General features: G+C 38.3%; 1 protein-coding gene across 1 annotated transcript in view; it reads left to right on the top strand.

Moving 5' to 3' along the window:
- DPY19L4 (dpy-19 like 4) overlaps positions 1-18,559 on the top strand; it is a 69,934-nt gene that overhangs the window by 4,009 nt on the left and 47,366 nt on the right. The window contains exons 2-6 of the mRNA XM_080802635.1: positions 2,927-3,037; positions 11,978-12,102; positions 15,359-15,449; positions 16,045-16,166; positions 16,272-16,417. Of these exons, the coding sequence (XP_080658761.1) occupies positions 2,927-3,037; positions 11,978-12,102; positions 15,359-15,449; positions 16,045-16,166; positions 16,272-16,417 (595 nt within the window). The remainder of the gene's footprint in view (positions 1-2,926; positions 3,038-11,977; positions 12,103-15,358; positions 15,450-16,044; positions 16,167-16,271; positions 16,418-18,559) is intronic.

The following is an 18,559-nucleotide window of genomic DNA, read 5'->3' as shown; positions in this document are numbered from 1 at the left end:
GCATAATACCCTGTCATTCCATTCACGTCATTGCAAATGGCAAGATTTCATTCTTTTAATGGTTGAGTGATATACCACTGTGTATGTATATACCACATCTTCTTTATCCATCCATCAATGGATATCTGGGCTTTTTCCATATTTTGGCTATTGTAGACATTGCTGTGATAATTATTGGGGTGCATGTGCCCTTAAATCTTCATTTTTGTTGGGTACTTTTAACTTTTACTTTATTCCAGAGCAGAGAAAAGTTAGAAAGTGTCATGAAAAAGAAATGTAGTAATATCTATTAATTGACCCAGATTTATATGCAGAAATACTGAGAATCTGGGGCATTTGGGTGGCACAGTCAGTTCGGCGTCCAACTCTTGGTTTCGGCTGGGGTTGTGATCTCAGGGTCATGGAATTGAGGCATGTTCAGCATGGAGTCTGCTTGAGATTCACTGCCTGTCCCCCAGTGTGTGTGCACATGCTCGCTCTCTCTCGCTCTCTCTCTCTCTGAAATTAAAAAAAAACCCTCAAAATCTGAGGTATGGCTCTTCTAATAATAATGTCATTTTTCTAATCTGTTCCCTGACTTTAGTACTTAAGTACAAAATAAATGATAGTATAGGAATGGACGGAATCCACTAAATATACAGTTTTTTTAAAAAATCATGATGCCAGTTTTTGGGGTTTTTTTTAAAGATTTTATTTATTTATTTGAGACGTAGAGAGAGAGCATGAGAGGAGAGAGTCAGAGGGAGAAGCAGACTCCCTGCCTGAGCAGGGAGCCTGATGCGGACTCGATCCCAGAACCCCAGGATCATGATCTGAGCCGAAGGCAGTCGCTTAACCAACTGAGCCACCCAGGCAACCCCATGATGCCAATTTTAAAGATACTTTAGCAAACTTGAATTTGCTTTGAAGCTATTTAAAAATACATACTTTCGAGGGGAGCGCCTGGCTGGCTCAGTTGGAAGAACATGTGACTCTTGTTCTTGACAGTCATGAGTTTGAGCCCCACACTGGGTGTAGACATTTCAAAAAAAATTAAATTAAAAAAAATATATTTTTCATTTTCCACAATAAACCTAGAATCCTTCATCTGATCACAGCAGCAGGTTCATTCTCCTTTATTGACTCCTCTTTTTAGACTCAATTCATAGCCTAAGGTCATCCCTAAGAGAAAAAAGAAAACTCTCCACCACTCTAGTAAGGAGGAAATAAATTCTTAAATCACCTTATAAGCTTGGTAGGACAGTTTGTATCAGCAAGACAGTCATCGTCTACCTTATAAAATAATTAATTCTGGGGGCACGTGGGTGGCTCAGTTGGTTAAGCATCTGACTCTTGATCTCAGCTCAGGTATTAATTTCAGGGTCATGAGTTCAGCCCCTGTGTTGGGCTTCATGATGGATGTGGAGCCTACTTAAAAATAAAAAGGGGGCACCTGGGTGGCTCAGTTGGTTAAACATCTGTCTTTGGCTCAGGTTATGATCCTGGGGTCCTGGGATTGAGCCCCACATTGGGCTTCCTGCTTAGTGGGGAGCCTGCTTCTCCCTCTGCTGCTCTCCCTGCTTCTGCTTTCTCTCTCTGTCAAATAAATAAATAAAATATTTTTTTTTAAAAAGAGATAATTAACTCTAGGAAGGAAAAGTAGTTAGGTTGAATATATAAATTTTTTTTTAAGATTTTTATTTATTTATTTGACACACACAGAGAGAAATCACAGCTAGGCAGAGAGGCAGGCAGAGAGGGGGAAGCAGGCTCTCCGCTGAGCAGAGAGCCTGATGGGGGACTTGATCTCGGACCCTGAGATCTTGACCTGAGCTGAAGGCAGAGGCTTAACCCACTGAGCCACCCAGGTTCCCGAATATATAAATTTCTGTTTCATTTGGAATTTAGTTTACTGGTTTGGAGGTACTTTCTGCTTTATATTTTTTATCAGACATAAAACGATAGTCTAATATTGGGAAATTTTCTGACAGTTTTCCACATATAGGGATATGCCTATTTCAAACATCTAAATCTATAAGACTGTACAGTGATAATACTATAGCACTGCGAAATTCTGCAGAATTTGCAAGACTTTTTTTTCATTTTACTTTATTTATTTTTTTAAGATTTTGTTTATTTATCTGACAGGGAGAGACACATTGAGAGAGGGAACACCAGTAGGGGGAGTGGAAGAGGGAGAAGCAGGCTTCCTGCATGCGGACTCAATCCCAGGATCCTGGGATCATGACCTGAGCCAAGGGCAGATGCCCAACGACTGAGCCGCCCTGGCACGCCTTTGCAGGATTGTTTTAAAAATGAAGTATAGTTTTCTGATCAATATATTTTGTTATATTCAGATTTTTAAAAAATTGTTAATCCTTGAATGATGAGTGTGATACTCAGGTAACTAGAATAATATGCTAATGTATTTTTTCAAAATATTTATTTATTTGATAGAGAGACAGACGGAGAGGGAATACAAGCAGGGGGAGTGGGAGAGGGAGAAGCAGGCGCCCCGCCAAGCAGGGATCCTGACTTGGGACTTGATTCTGGGATCCTTGGATTACAACCTGAGCCCAAGGCAGATGCTTAACAACTGAGCCACCCAGGCACCCCTATGTTAATATGTTAAATAACATCTTGTTCCCTAGTCATTCTGGAATGGGGTTTACTTATTTTGGAATATTTTGAAAATAACATTATTAGAGCTTGTTGATTTATTAATAGGACTCTAAAGGCACAGGTGGAAGGCAGAACCTAAATTTCTTTCTGTATGAAAGACAGTCTGTCTAAATGAATAATTTATTTAATTGTGAAAAAAGTTAATCTTTGATACTAAAAGATCTCCATGTGACTTTTGCCTTAGTATAATAAAAGTGGATTAGTTTGGGTTATAGATTAGAACAACTTGGTACACATTTTGCAATAACATCTTAAATTTTTTAAGGACCAACAGTAGAACTGCGCCAAAGAAAAAAGCTGAAGTCTTCAGAAAATAAGGAATCTGTCAAAGAAGAGAAAATCAGTGACACTCCAATTCCTGAAAGAGCTCCAAAACGTAAGTTAGATAAATTTGGAGTTTTTGTGCTACTATAAAAATGGCTTTTTGTATGCTAGGTATTATATTTTATATTAATATTTTAAATGTGTATACCTGTTTTGAGATTAATTACATGGTATTATCAGTCAACTTTGGTTTTGCTGTAGAACAAACCCTAAATCTCACTAGTTTACAAAAAATGCTTATTTCTGACTAATGTTCCATGTTGTGGCTTCGGGTTGGCTGGTGTAGCTTCATGTGTCGTGAAGGAACAGCCCCTAGTTGGAACATTTTTTTTTAAGACAGAGGAAAAGAGCAGGAGAACAGGCAGAGTCATGCAATGTCTTAAATTTTCTGCTGAACTGACACTCAGTCACTTGTACTCAGATTCTATTGACCCAAGGAAGTCACATAAACAATCCAGACAGTGAAATGGAGAAGTATACCCTGACTACAGGAAGAGATAGAGAAGTATACCCTGACTACAGGGAGGCATTGCAAGTCACATGGTAGTGGGGAGAGAGATCAATAATCTTTTTGTAAGAAAGGACAAAATAAGTGGGAATAATAATATAACTCTCTACCACATTCTTTCCTTTTGGTCATAAATATTTACTTTTCTCCCTCAAACAAAATACACTCACTACCTCTCTGACCCCAAGGAAGATATTCAGTCTTACCAGTCCTGGAAGCAGTCTTGAGGCCCAAGGTCGTCCTATCTACATCAGGGCCAGGTGTGAATCATTCTGGTCCAGATATCTATGAATTAAAAAGGTAAGTTATGTGCTCTGTGTGAGGGGTCTCCAAGACCACCCCCGTGTTTGGTGATTAGCTAGAAGGACTCATAGGTCTCAGAATAGTTACAGCTATGATTTATTACAGTGAACAGTATAAAAGAAAATCAGCAAAAGGAAAAGGCCTAGGGCTAAAGTCTGTAAGAAACTAGGCATAAGCTTCACTGATTATTTTCCTAATGGATTCACACAGGTTGTGCTTAACTCCTTCAGCATCAAATTGGGACATTTGTCAAGTTTTGTCTACCAGGGAAGCTTGTTAATGACTGCACGGCGTTGTTTTTTTGTTTGTTTGTTTGTTTTTGGTTTTTTTTTTTTTTTGAAGATTTTATTTATTCATTTAGTGAGAGAGAGCATGAGCAGACAGAGAGGCAGAGGGAGAGGGAGACTGAGAAGTAGACTCCCCACTGAGTCGGGGACCCAATGCAGGGCTTGATCCTAGGACGCTGAGATCATGACACAAGCTGAAGGCGGAGACTGAACCATCTGAGCCACCCAGGCACCCCTGCACAGAGTTGTTTGTTTGTTTTTTTTCTTGAGATTTTATTTATTTATTTGACAGACAGAGATCACAAGTAGGCAGAGAGGCAGGCAGAGAGAGAGGGGAGGAAGCAGGCTCCCTGCCGAGCAGAGAGCCCGATGCAGGGCTTGATCCCAGGACCCTGAGACATGACCTGAGCTGAAGGCAGAGGCTTTAACCAACTGAGCGACCTAGGCTCCCCCTGCACAGAATTGGTGGCTGGTCATGTACCCTTTTTTTTTTTTTTTAAGATTTTTATTTATTTATTTGACAGGCAGAGATCACAGGTAGGCAGAGAGGCAGGCAGAGAGAGAAGAGGAAGCAGGCTCCCTGCTGAGCAGAGACCCAGATGCAGGGCTCGATCCCAGGACCCTGGGATCACGACCCGAGCCAAAGGCAGAGGCTTTAACCCACTGAGCTACCCAGGCGCCCCACTGAGCCACCCAGGCGCCCCATGGTCATGTACCCTTTACCTACCACATACCAAAACTGGATTCCCAGAAGGAAAGTAGGGAGCATAAACCACATCGTTTGTACAAACAGGTCAGGTACAGTAAACTAACTGATAAGAGAATGGTGGGAACCTTCCTGAAGTCCAAGTTCCCAGATTCCAACAAAGGCCCTACCTTGCAAGCAGGCCTTTCTCCATAAGGCAGTTGCAGGGCTGCTATGTTAGCTTTTCTGCACATGACCCCTCCCAGGATATATTGTTGGACAGGGACAGGATAAGCAAAATAAATGCTTCCATTCAGAAAGAAGAGTGAGAGAGATATGTCACTGGTCCATAGCAGTTACGAAATTTCACCAGATAAATATGAGGGCTCCTTATCCCGGGGTAGGGATGTTTCTTGATTAAGCCCTAGTTGTTTTCCTTGGAAGTAGCTTCCCAGTTCCCTGTTCTCTGTGGTCCTTCCTTTTCTGTTTTTGTTTTTGTTTTTTTTTTAAATATTTTATTTATTTATTTACTAGACAGAGATCACAAGCAGGCAGAAAGGCAGGCAGAGAGAGAGAGAGTGGAGGAAGCAGGCTTCCCGCTGAGCAGAGAGCCCAATGCAGGGCTCGATCCCAGGACCCTGGGATCATGACCCGAGCCGAAGGCAGAGGCTTTAACCCACTGAGCCACCCAGGCGCCCCGGTCCTTCCTTTTCTATTAAACTACTGAACTGTGTATGAAGATGGCTCTGGAGAACGTGCCATCCTTAGAGGCTGAACAGCCTTCTCATGCTTCCTGCTGAGTAGAGAGTTGAAGGCCCATTTATTTTTTTAAATTTTTAAAATTTGTTGAGGATTTTATTTGTCAGAAAGAGAGAAAGAGGGCAGACAGGTAGGGGGAGCGGCATGCAGAGGGAGAAGCAGGCTCTTGCTGAGCAAGGAGCATGATGTGGGACTTGATCCCAGGATCCTGGGATCATGACCTGAGCCAAAGGTAGATGCTTAACTGACTGAGCCACCCAGGTGCCCCTGAAGGCCCATTTATATATATATTTCTCAAGTAAGATAAAGGCAGTGGATCATCTGTAGAGCTAGTTTAGGGGCTAGCAGCAAGGAAATTTTTTGGAAGCTAGAAAAACAATAATCCATATTATGCAGTGATAAAACATTTTATGAAACCATTTCTTATGAATTTGTTGCAATTTTTATACTACTTTTTTATTATTTTAGGTAACAAGATTATAAAATAGGATGTTACTAGAATGCCTTGGTTATCAGCTACATTTGATTACATCTCTTTGATTAAAGAGATGAATTTAGAACAGAATTATCCTATTTGCAAGCAGGAATAAAGAGGAAAATAGAGAATCCAGAATTTCTGGGGCTTGTAGTGTTGAGTTAGAACTGTCTATTTTATTTTTTTTTAAGATTTTATTTATTTATTTGACAGATAGAGATCACAAGTAGGCAGAGAGGCAGGCAGAGAAAGAGGAGGAAGCAGGCTCCCTGCTGAGCAGAGAGCCCGATGCGGGGCTCGATCCCAGGACCCTGGAATCATGACCTGAGCTGAAGGCAGAGGCTTTAACCCACTGAGCCACCCAGGCGCCCCTAGAACTGTCTATTTTAGCTAGCAAAATCCAGAAAATTGAGAAATACCTTGAGCAATAAAGGTGAATGACTAAGATGAATCCTCAGGGCAAGGCTTTCGCAGAGTTTGTTAAAATATATGGATGGATGAAGGTATTTCCTAGTAAATCTTTTCAGCTGGACAAAGTACTCAGGGAAAATAACACAGGGTGTGGTTCCACAGTAGCCTAATAAGCTCAAAATACATGTAGTTAAACTTTTCCGAGACTCGTCTAGGAAAAAAATTGTAAGTACAATAGTCCCTCCTATCCAGTAGTTTCACTTTCCATCATTTCAGTTTTCTGTGTTCACCACAGTTTGGAAGCAGATGATCCCACGTTCTGACGTTTTGTCAGAAAGTTAATAGTAGTGTAACAGTACCTCAGGATACCTATGTCATTTTCCTCACTTCATCTCATCACGTGGGTGTTTTATCATGTCACATCATCACAAGAAGTAGGGTGAGTACAATACAATAAGATATTTTGAGGGCCAGAGACCATGTTCCCATAACTTTTATTACAACATATTGTTATAGTTGTATTTTATTATTAGTTATTGTTAATCTCTCACTGTGTCTACTTTATAAATTAAACTTTATCACAGTTACGTATGCATTGAAAAGCATAGAATAACTAGGGTTCAGTACTATCCACAGTTCTAGGCACCCACTAAGGATTTTGGAACGTTATCCACCGCACACAAGGTGGGAGAGGACTTCTGTATAGTTGTTGGAACGAGGAGCTGACTAGGATCAAGTAGGTAAAAAGCTGACAAGATTGTTCTTTACAAAAACAAGTGATTTGCTTTTTAAAAATTAAGGTACAGGCATACCTCCTTTTATTGTGCTTCACTTTATTGTGCTTTGCAGATATCTTTTTTTTTTTTTTAATGAATTGTAGGTTAGTGGCAACGCTGTGCTGAGCAAGTCTAACAGCACCATTTCCAACCCCATTTGCTTATTTCCTGTCTCTGTGTCATATTTTGGTAATTCTCGCAGTAGTTCACACTTTATCATTATATCTGTTTTAGTGACCTGTGGTCAGTAATTATGACTCTATGATAGCTCAGGTGACGGTTAGTATATTTTAGCAATGAACTGTTTGTTAAGATATGTACTTTTTTTTTTTAAAGACATAATGCTACAGTGTAGTGTAAACTTAACTTTTATATAACCAGGAAACCAAAAAATTCACTTAGTACGCTTATGGCAGTATCTGCTTTATTGCAGTAGTCTGGAACTGAACCTGTACCATCTCTGAGGTATACTTCTATAATTAGCTTATAGTAAAATTCACAGAATCTTAGGCATTTAATTAAATGAGTTTTGACGCAGGAGTACAGTTGAAACATGATACAGAACATTTCCATTACCCCGGAAAGTTTCTTTGTACCCCCTTCCAGATTTTCCCTGTTCCTCCCCCACCCCCGAAGACAACCACTCTTTTTTTTTTAATTAATTAATTAATTTATTTGACAGACAGAGATGACAGAGAGGCAGACAGAGAGAGAGGAAGGGAAGCAGGTTCCTTGCTGAGCAGAGAGCCCGATGCGGAGTTTAGTCCCAGGACCCTGAGATCATGACCTGAGCTGAAGGCAGAGGCTTTAACCCACTGAGCTACCCAGGTGCCCCCAACCACTCTTTTTTTTAAAAAAAGATTTTATTTATTCATTTGTGCAAGAGAGGGAGCAGCGGCAGGCAGAGGGAGAAGCAGGCTCCCCACTGAACAGGAAGCTGGATGTGGGACTCAATCCCAGACCGTGGGATCATGACCTGAGCTGAAAGCAGCCATTTAACCTACTGAGCCACCCAGACGTCCCAATAACCACTCTTCTTATTAATTAGTTTTGCATGTTGTAGAATTTCCTGTAAATGGAATTGTATAACATGTATGCTTTTATGTCTGGATTTTTTCACTTAGCTCGGCTAAGTGAATCATTTTGAGATTCATTCATGTTGGTATAATTTTTTATCTATTCTGTTCTTGTTGGACATTTGAGTAATTTTCAGTATTGATTTATTTATTTTTATTTTATTTTAAGATTTTATTTATTTAATTGACAGAGAGACAGACAGTGGGAGAGGGAACACAAGCAGGGGGAGTGGGAGAGGGAGAAGCAGGCTCTTTGCTGAGCAGGGAGCCTGACGTGGGACTTGATCCCAGGACCCTGGAATCATGACCCGAGCTGAAGGCAGATGCTTAACGACTGAGCCACCCAGGTGCCCTAATTTTCAGTATTTAGCTATTAAGAATAAGGCTTCTGTGACCACAGTTCTACAGATCTTTCTGTGGGCGTTTGTTATTTCTGTTAAGTGAATATCGAGAATTACCTGCTAAGCTTTTGGGAGAGATGTACTGTTAAAAGAACTGTCAGCCTAGGTTAAAAAGAATATAACTATTCAGGTCTTAAAATGATATATACATGCAGGAAACAAGCTGAATAAGCTGTTCTTAGGGTGTCTTTCTTGAGAAGGAGTGAGTGGTTTGCCTTTGGAGGGAAGTGAATATTTGTGACAAATGGGGCAGACCCTGATAGACTTTTTTATTGTTTGCAAGTGTTTTATCCTTTCCCTAAAATGAATTATCCATTTCTTCCCTTGCCATGTCATTTGGAGTGAGGCAGTGTATACTTTGTTCCCTCATTGTCAGGCTTACCGATGTGACTCGCCTGGACCAATGGACTGTCTCTGGAAGTAGCATGTTCTAGTTTTGACCAGAAACTGTAAGAGACATTGTATTCTCTGCCTGTTTTCCTGCTCTTTTTTTTTTTTTTTTAAGATTTTATTTATTCATTTGACTGAAAAAGAGAGAGCCGAAGCAAGGGGAGTGGCAGGCAGAGGGAGAGAGAGAAGCAGGCTCCTCGCAGAGCAGGAGCCTGATGTGGGGCTCCATCCCAAGACCCTGGGATTATGACCTGAGCTGAAGGCAGATGCTTGAATGAATGACTGGGCCATCCAGGCATCCAGTTCTCCTGCTCTTATCCTCTTTCATGAGAGTAGCCACTGACCCCAGTCTGGGACTCCGAAGAAGAAACAAGAAGAGCCGCAGCTAATCTAAAGTGTGGAATTGGGTGGAGAGTCACTATGGGCCCCAAACCCACAAGTAGCACAAGTGAGAAATAAACCTGTATTTTGAAGCCACTAGTGGTTTGGGATAATTTTTTTTTTAATTATAGAAAAGCTTATTAATAGAGTGGTCATTTAAAAACATTTTAGAAAATACAAGCAAGATAATTAAACAATCTAGAGCTAACTACTGTAAAATAGTATTTTCCCCCTGAATACAAAAACATATTTTTTTATTTCTAGAGATGTGGAAAATAGAGAAATGTGTTATAAAATAAAATGTATAAATAATTCCAGTAGATAGAACAAAAGTTTTGGCCAGTATTACATTTTTTTCAGTGCCCTTATACTTTTTTTTTTTTCCTCTTTTCTTCTTTTTTTTTTTTTCCTTTTTGTGAAATGGAATCCTACATTTCTTTTCCTAACATGTTCTTAGCTTTTTCCTTTGCTTTAAATGTTACCTAACTATGCCCTGTGTTGTTGATACTGATATTTATTTAGTGCTCTTTTTTTCTTATTCCATATTTGACTCTTCACAATAAACTTTGAAAACACCATATTTAGTATTAAGGTAAGGCATTTATATGTAGGATTTGGTTTACATACTTTTTATAATAACCCCTGACAATTAGGATTAACTTGCCATTATCTAAAGAATTAATGAACAAAAAATTATTCCAAAGAATTAATGGGGGAAAACAAACAAACAAACAAACCAGGACACATGTTCAGAAACTTTGAAGACTTTTGCCAAACTGCCACCATTGGTGTTTTTTTTTTTTTACCAGTTTTTTATAGTTCATATTGTGTTAACATTGCTTTAATCAACTATCTTATATATTTTTGCATGTATATTTCTGTATCTCAACAATAGTAGTATTTGCTGAGCTCTTACTATGTGCCAGGCCAAATGTCTTACAAATGCTTTTGAAAGCAGTAATTTTTAAAGCAATTGTATCCTACTGATACTAATATTTGATTTATTGGGTAGTGTTTTTCAAGCATTTTGAATGTAATTCTTATTGACTTAGTCTATCTAACTGCTTTGTCTATCAGTGTCTCTAGTGTTCCATGAAAACTAATATTTATTAACTAATATTTTGAAAATGGCTAAGATTTTAGTTTAGCTAACCTCATAAATCAGCAAGTTGAGTTTTACAGATCTACCAGTCATTTAGTAATCAAACATTGGGCTTTGGCCCCTTAGGCCTGTGTTTGTTATACCTAATAGCTAGAGTAGAGCAGGATTAAATCATCCTGTGTGTAGAAAATTCACATGTGTCTTATGTTATTTCATCAAGAAATAGTTACATATATATAATAGTTGGCATATGATTTTTAAATATATAAACATTAAAAATGATTGAATTACATATATTTTAAATGGCTGTAATCTATAGTATGTAAATTATTCCTCAATAAAGAAAAAAATTCCTTGATAAGGAAACGCTATTGATAGTAATTCTGAATGAACCTGTATTTTTTTCTTTAGATGTTGGTAGTGCATACCTTTTATTATTTTCCTTGAGTAATAGGCTTTGATTTTTGAAATCTTTTTTGGTTTATAGAACTGGACAGATAGTGCAGAGTTTCCTTCTTACACCCTCCCTCTGCCCACACATAGAATTTTCCCTTTTATTAACATTTTGTATTAGTATGGTATTTTTGTTACAGTTAATGAACCAGTATTAATACACTGTTTTTATTTTTTATTTTTTTATTAACATATAATGTATTATTTCCCCAGGGGTTCAGGTCTGTGAATCATTAGGCTTACACATTACACAGCACTCACCATAGCACATACCCTCCCCAATGTCCATTACCCAGCCACCCACCCTGTCCCTACCCCTCTACCCTCCAGCAACCCTCAGTTTGTTTCGTGAGATAAAGAGTCTCTTATGGATTGTCTCCCTCCCAACCCATGTTTTTTCATTTTTTCCCTCCCTAACCCCCATGACCCCCTCACCCTGCCTCAAATTCCTCATATCAGAGAGATCATATGATAGTTGTCTTTCTCTGATTGACTTATTTCACTTAGCATAATACCCTCTAGTTCTGTCCATGTAATTGCAGATGGCAAGATTTCGTATCTCTTGATGGCTGCATAGTATTCCATAATACACTATTTTTAAATAAGATCCATACTTTATTCAGATTTGCTTAATTACCAAATGTCCTTTTGCTGTTCCAGGATCTTACATGACATTTAGTCGGCATGTCTCCTTAGACTCTTTTGGGTTTGGCAGTTTTTTAGGTTTTCCTTGTTTTCTGTGACCTTGACAGTTTCGAGGAATACTGGTCAGGTATATTTAGGATGTCTTTCTTTTGGAATTTGTCTGCTGTTTTTCTCATTAGACTGTGGATATAGGTTTTGGGGAGGAAGAACACAGAGTTAGAATGCCATTTTCCTCACATCTTATCAAGGGTACATACTACCTTTTAATTACTTTTTAAAAATAGAAGTGCATTAATATAAATATCATCTACATCTGATTGCTTTTAATATGCTTTTTCAGATGTATTATTTCAGCGCTTTGCAAAGATTTTCATTGGCTGTCTTGCAGCAGTTACTAGTGGTATGATGTATGCTCTCTATTTATCAGCATACCATGAACGGAAATTCTGGTTTTCCAACAGGCAGGTAAGAAGAAAGAATTTTGAGCATATGGAAGTTGTTTGAGTATTTAACTTTAATCTAAATAATGTGTTTTTCAGGGAGCCAAACTATACGTGTGATAAGTATGACAAGTGCTTTCTTATGTACAGTCATTAGACACAAAATGGTGTAGGAGCTATTTTGAGAACACAGTCAAAACATCAACCTTAAAAAATGTAATACAATGTATTTCTAGGCCATGGAATAAAAACTATGAGGATGCTTTTTATTTATCATGCTACTAATCTATCAGGGGCTTTTAATGACAGTGAAATGTTACCAAGTTTAGTCATACTTTTACTAGTTTTGGTAGTTTACATTTCAAAAACATTTCAGCAGTAAAATATTTCAATTTTTAGATTACACGATTAGAATGTTTTGGGGGTGTGGAAATTATTAACATGCTTGACAGTATTTATTAAGATGTCTCTTCATATTAGTATGTTTAATGTCTGGTTTTAAATCATGTGTATTCCACAGACCTTTAGTCACTATAGTTACTTACATAATTCATAATTTAGCCTTTGAGTAAATTTGTTCTCGGACTTTCCTTCACAGTCAGATATACCTTTCATGGATTGATAAGGTTCACAGAGTTACCACTTGAATCTAAAGAGTTTTGTTTTCTTTTTTAGTCCAGACTGTTTTGTTGTTATTTTTGAGCAGCCATTGATTGACCTCATCCCACCAAAACATTTAGCTGAATAATTGCCTGTATTGATTTGACAAAAGCTATTACTGTAGCATATCCTATTTCCTTGATAATACTGGACGTACAGTAGAACCATCTGATGAGCTTTTAAAAAGCTCACATATTCTTAGCTGGGGTAGCGGGAAGTGTCTAGGATCAGTGTTTTAAAATATGTCCAAGCAATTCTGTTGAGTAAGCAGCATTGAGAACAACCAAAGATTTGAAAATATAGAAGGCATGCATCAAAAAATACTGTTTTTTATAAGACTGTATGAGTTAGGAACATTGACTTTACCTGGGAGCTTTTTTAGAATTGCAGATTCTCAGGCCCCACTTTAGAATCAGAATCAAAATCTAATGGGAGATCTTTTTTTTTTTAAAGATTTTTTTTTATTTAGCAGAGAGGTAGCGACAGAGCACAAGCATGCAGAGTGGTGAGGGAGAGGGAGAAGCAGGCTCTCCACTGAGCAGGGAGCCCGATGCGGGGCTCGATCCCAGGACCCCAGGATCATGACCCGAGCCGAAGGCAGCCATTAACCCACTGAGCCACCTAGTCGCCGCTAATCAGATATCTTTTAATAAGATGTCTGAAACTCACATGCACATTAAATTTGAGAAGCAGTGATCAAAAGTTTATATCTTTGAAATCTTGGAAAGAAACAAATCTATTTCCATTAATAAAGAATCATTTTAAGGAAATTTATCTGATTTTTGTTGTTAAGGAAATTTATTTTGATTAATAAGCTCTAAATGGGGAAAAAATTCACTGGTCAAATAGATCTAGAAAAGGTTTCCTCCTAGAGATTCACAGTTGCATGAGATATACTGATACTCTGGGAAGTCTTAAAGAAACCCATTTTCTTTAATGCTGCCTTTGCACAACTAATTTAACTATAGAACTCTTTGGGTAATACCCATTTATATCTTAGGAAATTCTGTTAGCCAAACTTAGGGAAAACTGCTCTGGTATCTTTTACATTAATTGATAAATGTTAATAAAGGAGTTTCATTTTCAGAGACTATAGATTTACAAAAGCTTGATTTATATGAAATGCACAAGGTTTTTCATGGTTTTTGAATTACCTATATAGCCCGATTTTTAATAATAATTTTTTAAAAGGTTTATTTATTTTTAGAGAGCAAGAGAGAACATGAGTTGGGGAGTGGGGCAAGGGTGAGAATCACAGACTCCCTGCTGAGCATGGAGTCTGATGTGGAGCCGGGCTCAACCTCACGACCCTAAGAGGTCATGAGCCTTCTCATGACCCCTCAGGTCATGATCTCTCAGGAGATCATCTCATGACCCCTCAGGTCATAATCTCAGGACCTGAGCTGAAATCAGAGTCAGATGCTTAACTGACTAAGCTACTCTGGCACCCTGTATAACTCAATTTTAGGAACTTAAGATTTGCCTCTGTTTCTGGAATTTCTTTTGAAAAGCACTGATTAGGTGTTCTTGCTATAGAAAAGAGTTAAGGGCTTATAGTTCTGGATATTTAAGGAAGTGGAAAAGCAATAGAAAATACTGATTTCTTCTTAAATTTTTCTTTTTTATTATGGACTTTAACACTTCAACCATCATTTTTTTTTTTTAAGGATTTTATTTATTTATTTGACAGACAGAGATCTCAAGTAGGCAGAGAGGCAGGCAGAGAGAGAGAGAGGAGGAAGCAGGCTCCCTGCCGAGCAGAGAGCCCGATGCGGGGCTCGATCCCAGGACCCTGGGACCATGACCTGAGCCGAAGGCAGAGGCTCCAATCCCCTGAGCCACCCAGGCGCCCCTCAACCATCGTTTTTTATTACCTGCCTTACTATTCTTGCTGTCCTTAGGGCATTTTTTCTGGTTTTCCTTCTAGATTTTCCTTATATATAATAGGTAAATGCCTTATGAGCTACAATCCATTTTAAACCTTAGGTGTTTCTTTCTTTTTTTTTTTTTAAGATTAGTTTATTTGAGAGAGAGCATGTGAGCAGGGAGAAGTGCAAAGAGAGGGGAAGAGACTCTCAAGCAGACTCTGCTGAGCACAGAGCCTGATGCAGGGCTTAGTCTCAGGATTCTGAGATCACGACCCAAGCCCAAATCAAGAGTTGGACACTTGGGGCGCCTGGGTGGCTCAGTGGGTTAAAGCCTCTGCCTTCAGCTCAGGTCATGATCTCGGGGTCCTGGGATCGAGCCCCGCATAGGGCTCTCTGCTCGGCAGGGAGCCTGCTTCCTCCCCTCTCTCTCTGCCTGCCTCTCTGCCTACTTGTGATCTCTCTCTCTGTCAATTAAATAAATAAAATCTTTAAAAAAAAAAAAAAAAGAGTTGGACACTTAACTGACTGAGCCACCCAGGTGCCCCAAACCTTAGGTGTTTCGTTAAAATAATTGTCAGATTATTGAAAAGTTTAACTCCTTAATGTGTCCACTAGTGATTAAAGGAAAATTCAAGTATGTTTCTTTGAATAAAAGGATAAATGAATAGCATTAATTTAGAAGATGTAGAGAAAGAAGATTGCAGGTGAAGTTTAGGATACTGGTATTTAAATAATCATTTCATTTTCTTTTAGGAGCTTGAACGAGAAATCACATTTCAAGGTGACAGTGCCATTTATTACTCTTATTATAAAGATATGTTAAAAGCACCCTCATTTGAAAGAGGTATGATAACCACATTTGTATTTTTTTTTTTTTTTTTACTGTACCAACATAGGGCTTAAACTCAGGACCCTGAGGTCAAGAGTTGCATGTTCTACTGACTGAACCAGCTACGTACCCCCCACATTTTTTTTTTTTTTTTTAAGATTTTATTTTATTTGAGAGAGAGAGAGAGAGCATGGGACGGGAGAGGGTCAGAGGGAGAGGCAGACTTCCCTGCTGAGCACGGGGTATGATTTCTGGACTCCATCCTGGGACTCCAAGATCATGACCTGAGCTGAAGGCAGTCAGTTAATCAGCTGAGCCACTCAGGTGCCCCTATACTTTTGTATTTTTAGTAACAACACTTCTCTAAAATAAAACATTGTTCTACTATGTGGGAACACTTGAATTTGGAGATTTGTCTTAGAGTATAAGTATTATTCTTTCTTATACTTAATTAAAAGCATTGGAAAAATGAGGCACACTCAGTGTATTTTACTTTGAGATTTTCTTGGTAATTAGTAAATATTTAAAATATTTAATGATCTCTGAATGACATGTTTAATTATTGTAAAAGCAGAATAAATAATCTGGAGAAAAATTTTTCTGTCCTTAGGTGTTTATGAATTGACACACAATAACAAAACTGTATCTCTGAAGACTATAAATGCAGTGCAGCAAATGTCTCTGTATCCAGAACTTATTGCCAGTGTTTTATATCAAGCAACTGGTAGCAATGTATGTTTTCTTTTGACTTTAATATTTATTTTCTTACATATTTGCAAATAATTAAAATTATGTAATGTCATTGTAATATCTCCTCTTTTTTCCCCCCCCAATTAGGAGATTATTGAGCCAGTTTATTTCTATATTGGCATTGTTTTTGGATTGCAAGGAATATATGTTACTGCTTTATTTGTTACAAGTTGGCTTATGAGTGGAACATGGCTAGCAGGAATGCTTACTGTTGCATGGTTCATTATTAACAGGTAAGAAATGGTTTTTAAATTAAGTTTTACAGTTTTATTTTTTTATGGCTGTGGTATTTTGTTCTAAAAATGCCACCCCCAAAATATTCCACACCCTAATCCCCACCTGTGCATAAGATGAGATATCATTCCTTTGATTGTTATGTTAAATGGCACAGTTGACCTTAAGGTAGGAAGATTTCCTAGTGGACCTGATCTAATCAACCGTATGAGCCCTTAAAGGTGGAGATCTTTTTACATCTGGTGCCGAAGGGCAAGTCAGAGATATTTGAAGCATGAGATGGATTGCTACGCTGTTGCTGTGAAGTGAGGAGGAAATGAATTTTGCCAATAACCAGTGACCCCGGGAAGGACCACGAGCCCTGGGATGAGAACAGCAGCCCTGGCTGATATTTTGATGTTAGCTTAGGGAGACCCTGAGCAGAATATTCAGAAATACTGGGGTAGGTTTGTGAGCTAATAAATTTATGTTGTTTTAAGTCTATACTTGTGTGGTCATTTGTCATGCAACAACTGAAGAATAATACATCTACCTTACATCTCTTTTATCAGACATAGTAACTTTGGCATACATGGATGTGCCTTTTCTTTCCTCTTTTATTTAAAGCTGACGACATGATTTTGTGAAAAGGAGAGGCATCACATATATCACTATTAAGTTAATCACCACAGATAAGGATTCTGTATTAATCTATCACAGAGTGCTCTGAATGAATAAACCCATCCCTTTTGGTAATCAGAGCATCCCCCTTTCTTTAATTGTGAATAAAAAGAAAGTAGGGAGTGGGTCTTTAGAAATGGAGGGCTGGTTTGAGACATAAAAATTTTCTTGGCATTGGTCAGTGTCTAAAGTTTAGTTTTGAAGGATGGATATTCTTTCTTTCCATTATACTTTTCTCCCCTAACACTTATCATGACTAAAAATGAAACATTCTGTTATAATATTTTCTTTTGGCAATTGCTAAATAAAAAATATACTACTTTCAAATTATTGAGACTCAGCATTAAGATCTATAGCTCTTACTGGGCTTTGTTTATATTTAGAGTCACGTGTTGCCAGTAATTTGATATAAAGGATTTTTTAAAAATCTTCTTTAAGGACACCGGGGTGGCTCAGTTGGTTAAGCGTCTGGTTAAGCATCTGACTCTTGATTTCAGCTCAGGTCGTGATTTCAGGGTCATGAGATTGAGCCCTGCTTCAGACTCTGTGCTCCTGCCCAATTTTTTTTAAGTAAGCTCTATGCCCAATGTGAGACTCGAACTCAAGACTGTGATCAAGAGTCCAGTGCTCTGTTGACTGAGCCAGCAGGTGCCCCTCCTTAATTCTCTTTAAGCCCTCCATAATCCCCCTTTTTTTTTAATTGAAGAGACCAGTTAGTTGTCCTACAGAATGTCCCACCTTATGGATTTCTCTTTTTGCTTTCTTGTGGTGTCATCTAGCTCTTTCCTCTTTGTGTTTCTATAATCTGGAAGTTATATCAAAGACTTGATTAATTCAAGAGAACAATTCTAGTTAGAATGTATCATAGATGAAAAAAAAATCATAGATGATGGGTTTTTCATGTTACATGATATTAAAAGTTACATGGTATTTATGTGGCCTACCTCTAGTGAGTCTGAGATTGACTGCTGGTTTGGGGGATGACATTTCTTCATTGAATAGTATGACTAGAATATAATTTGTGTGGTGTTTTGGGGTACCACATGAATGTCCTTTTTAACATTAACCATTTACCTAAGGGTTGTAACTCCAGTTGCTAATCTTTGCTGAAATTAGTGATTACATCAGGGTTTATTAAATTATATTTTTCTTTTTTTAAAGATTTATTTATTTTAGAGAGAGTGCAAATAAGTGGGGAGGGGCAGGGGGAGAGAGAGAGAGGGGAAGCAGACTCCTTGCCAAGCAGGGAGCCCAACTTAGGGCTCAGTTCCAGGACCCCAAGATCATGACCTGAGCCAAAAACAAGAGTTGGATGCTTAACCAACTGAGCCAACCAGGTGCCCCTTGAATTACATTTTTCTGTTTTCATTAGCTATATTCTTCATTCTTAAAAGGTAGAGTTTTTCTTTATTTTCTTTATTTTTTTTTTTTAAAGTAGGCTCCATCCCCAAAACACAGGGCATGAACTCACAACCCTGAGA

Source organism: Martes martes (assembly GCF_963455335.1).
Source record: "Martes martes genome assembly, chromosome: 4".
Classification (NCBI taxonomy): Eukaryota; Metazoa; Chordata; class Mammalia; order Carnivora; family Mustelidae; genus Martes; species Martes martes.
This window is presented reverse-complemented; position numbering and strand designations above follow the sequence as displayed.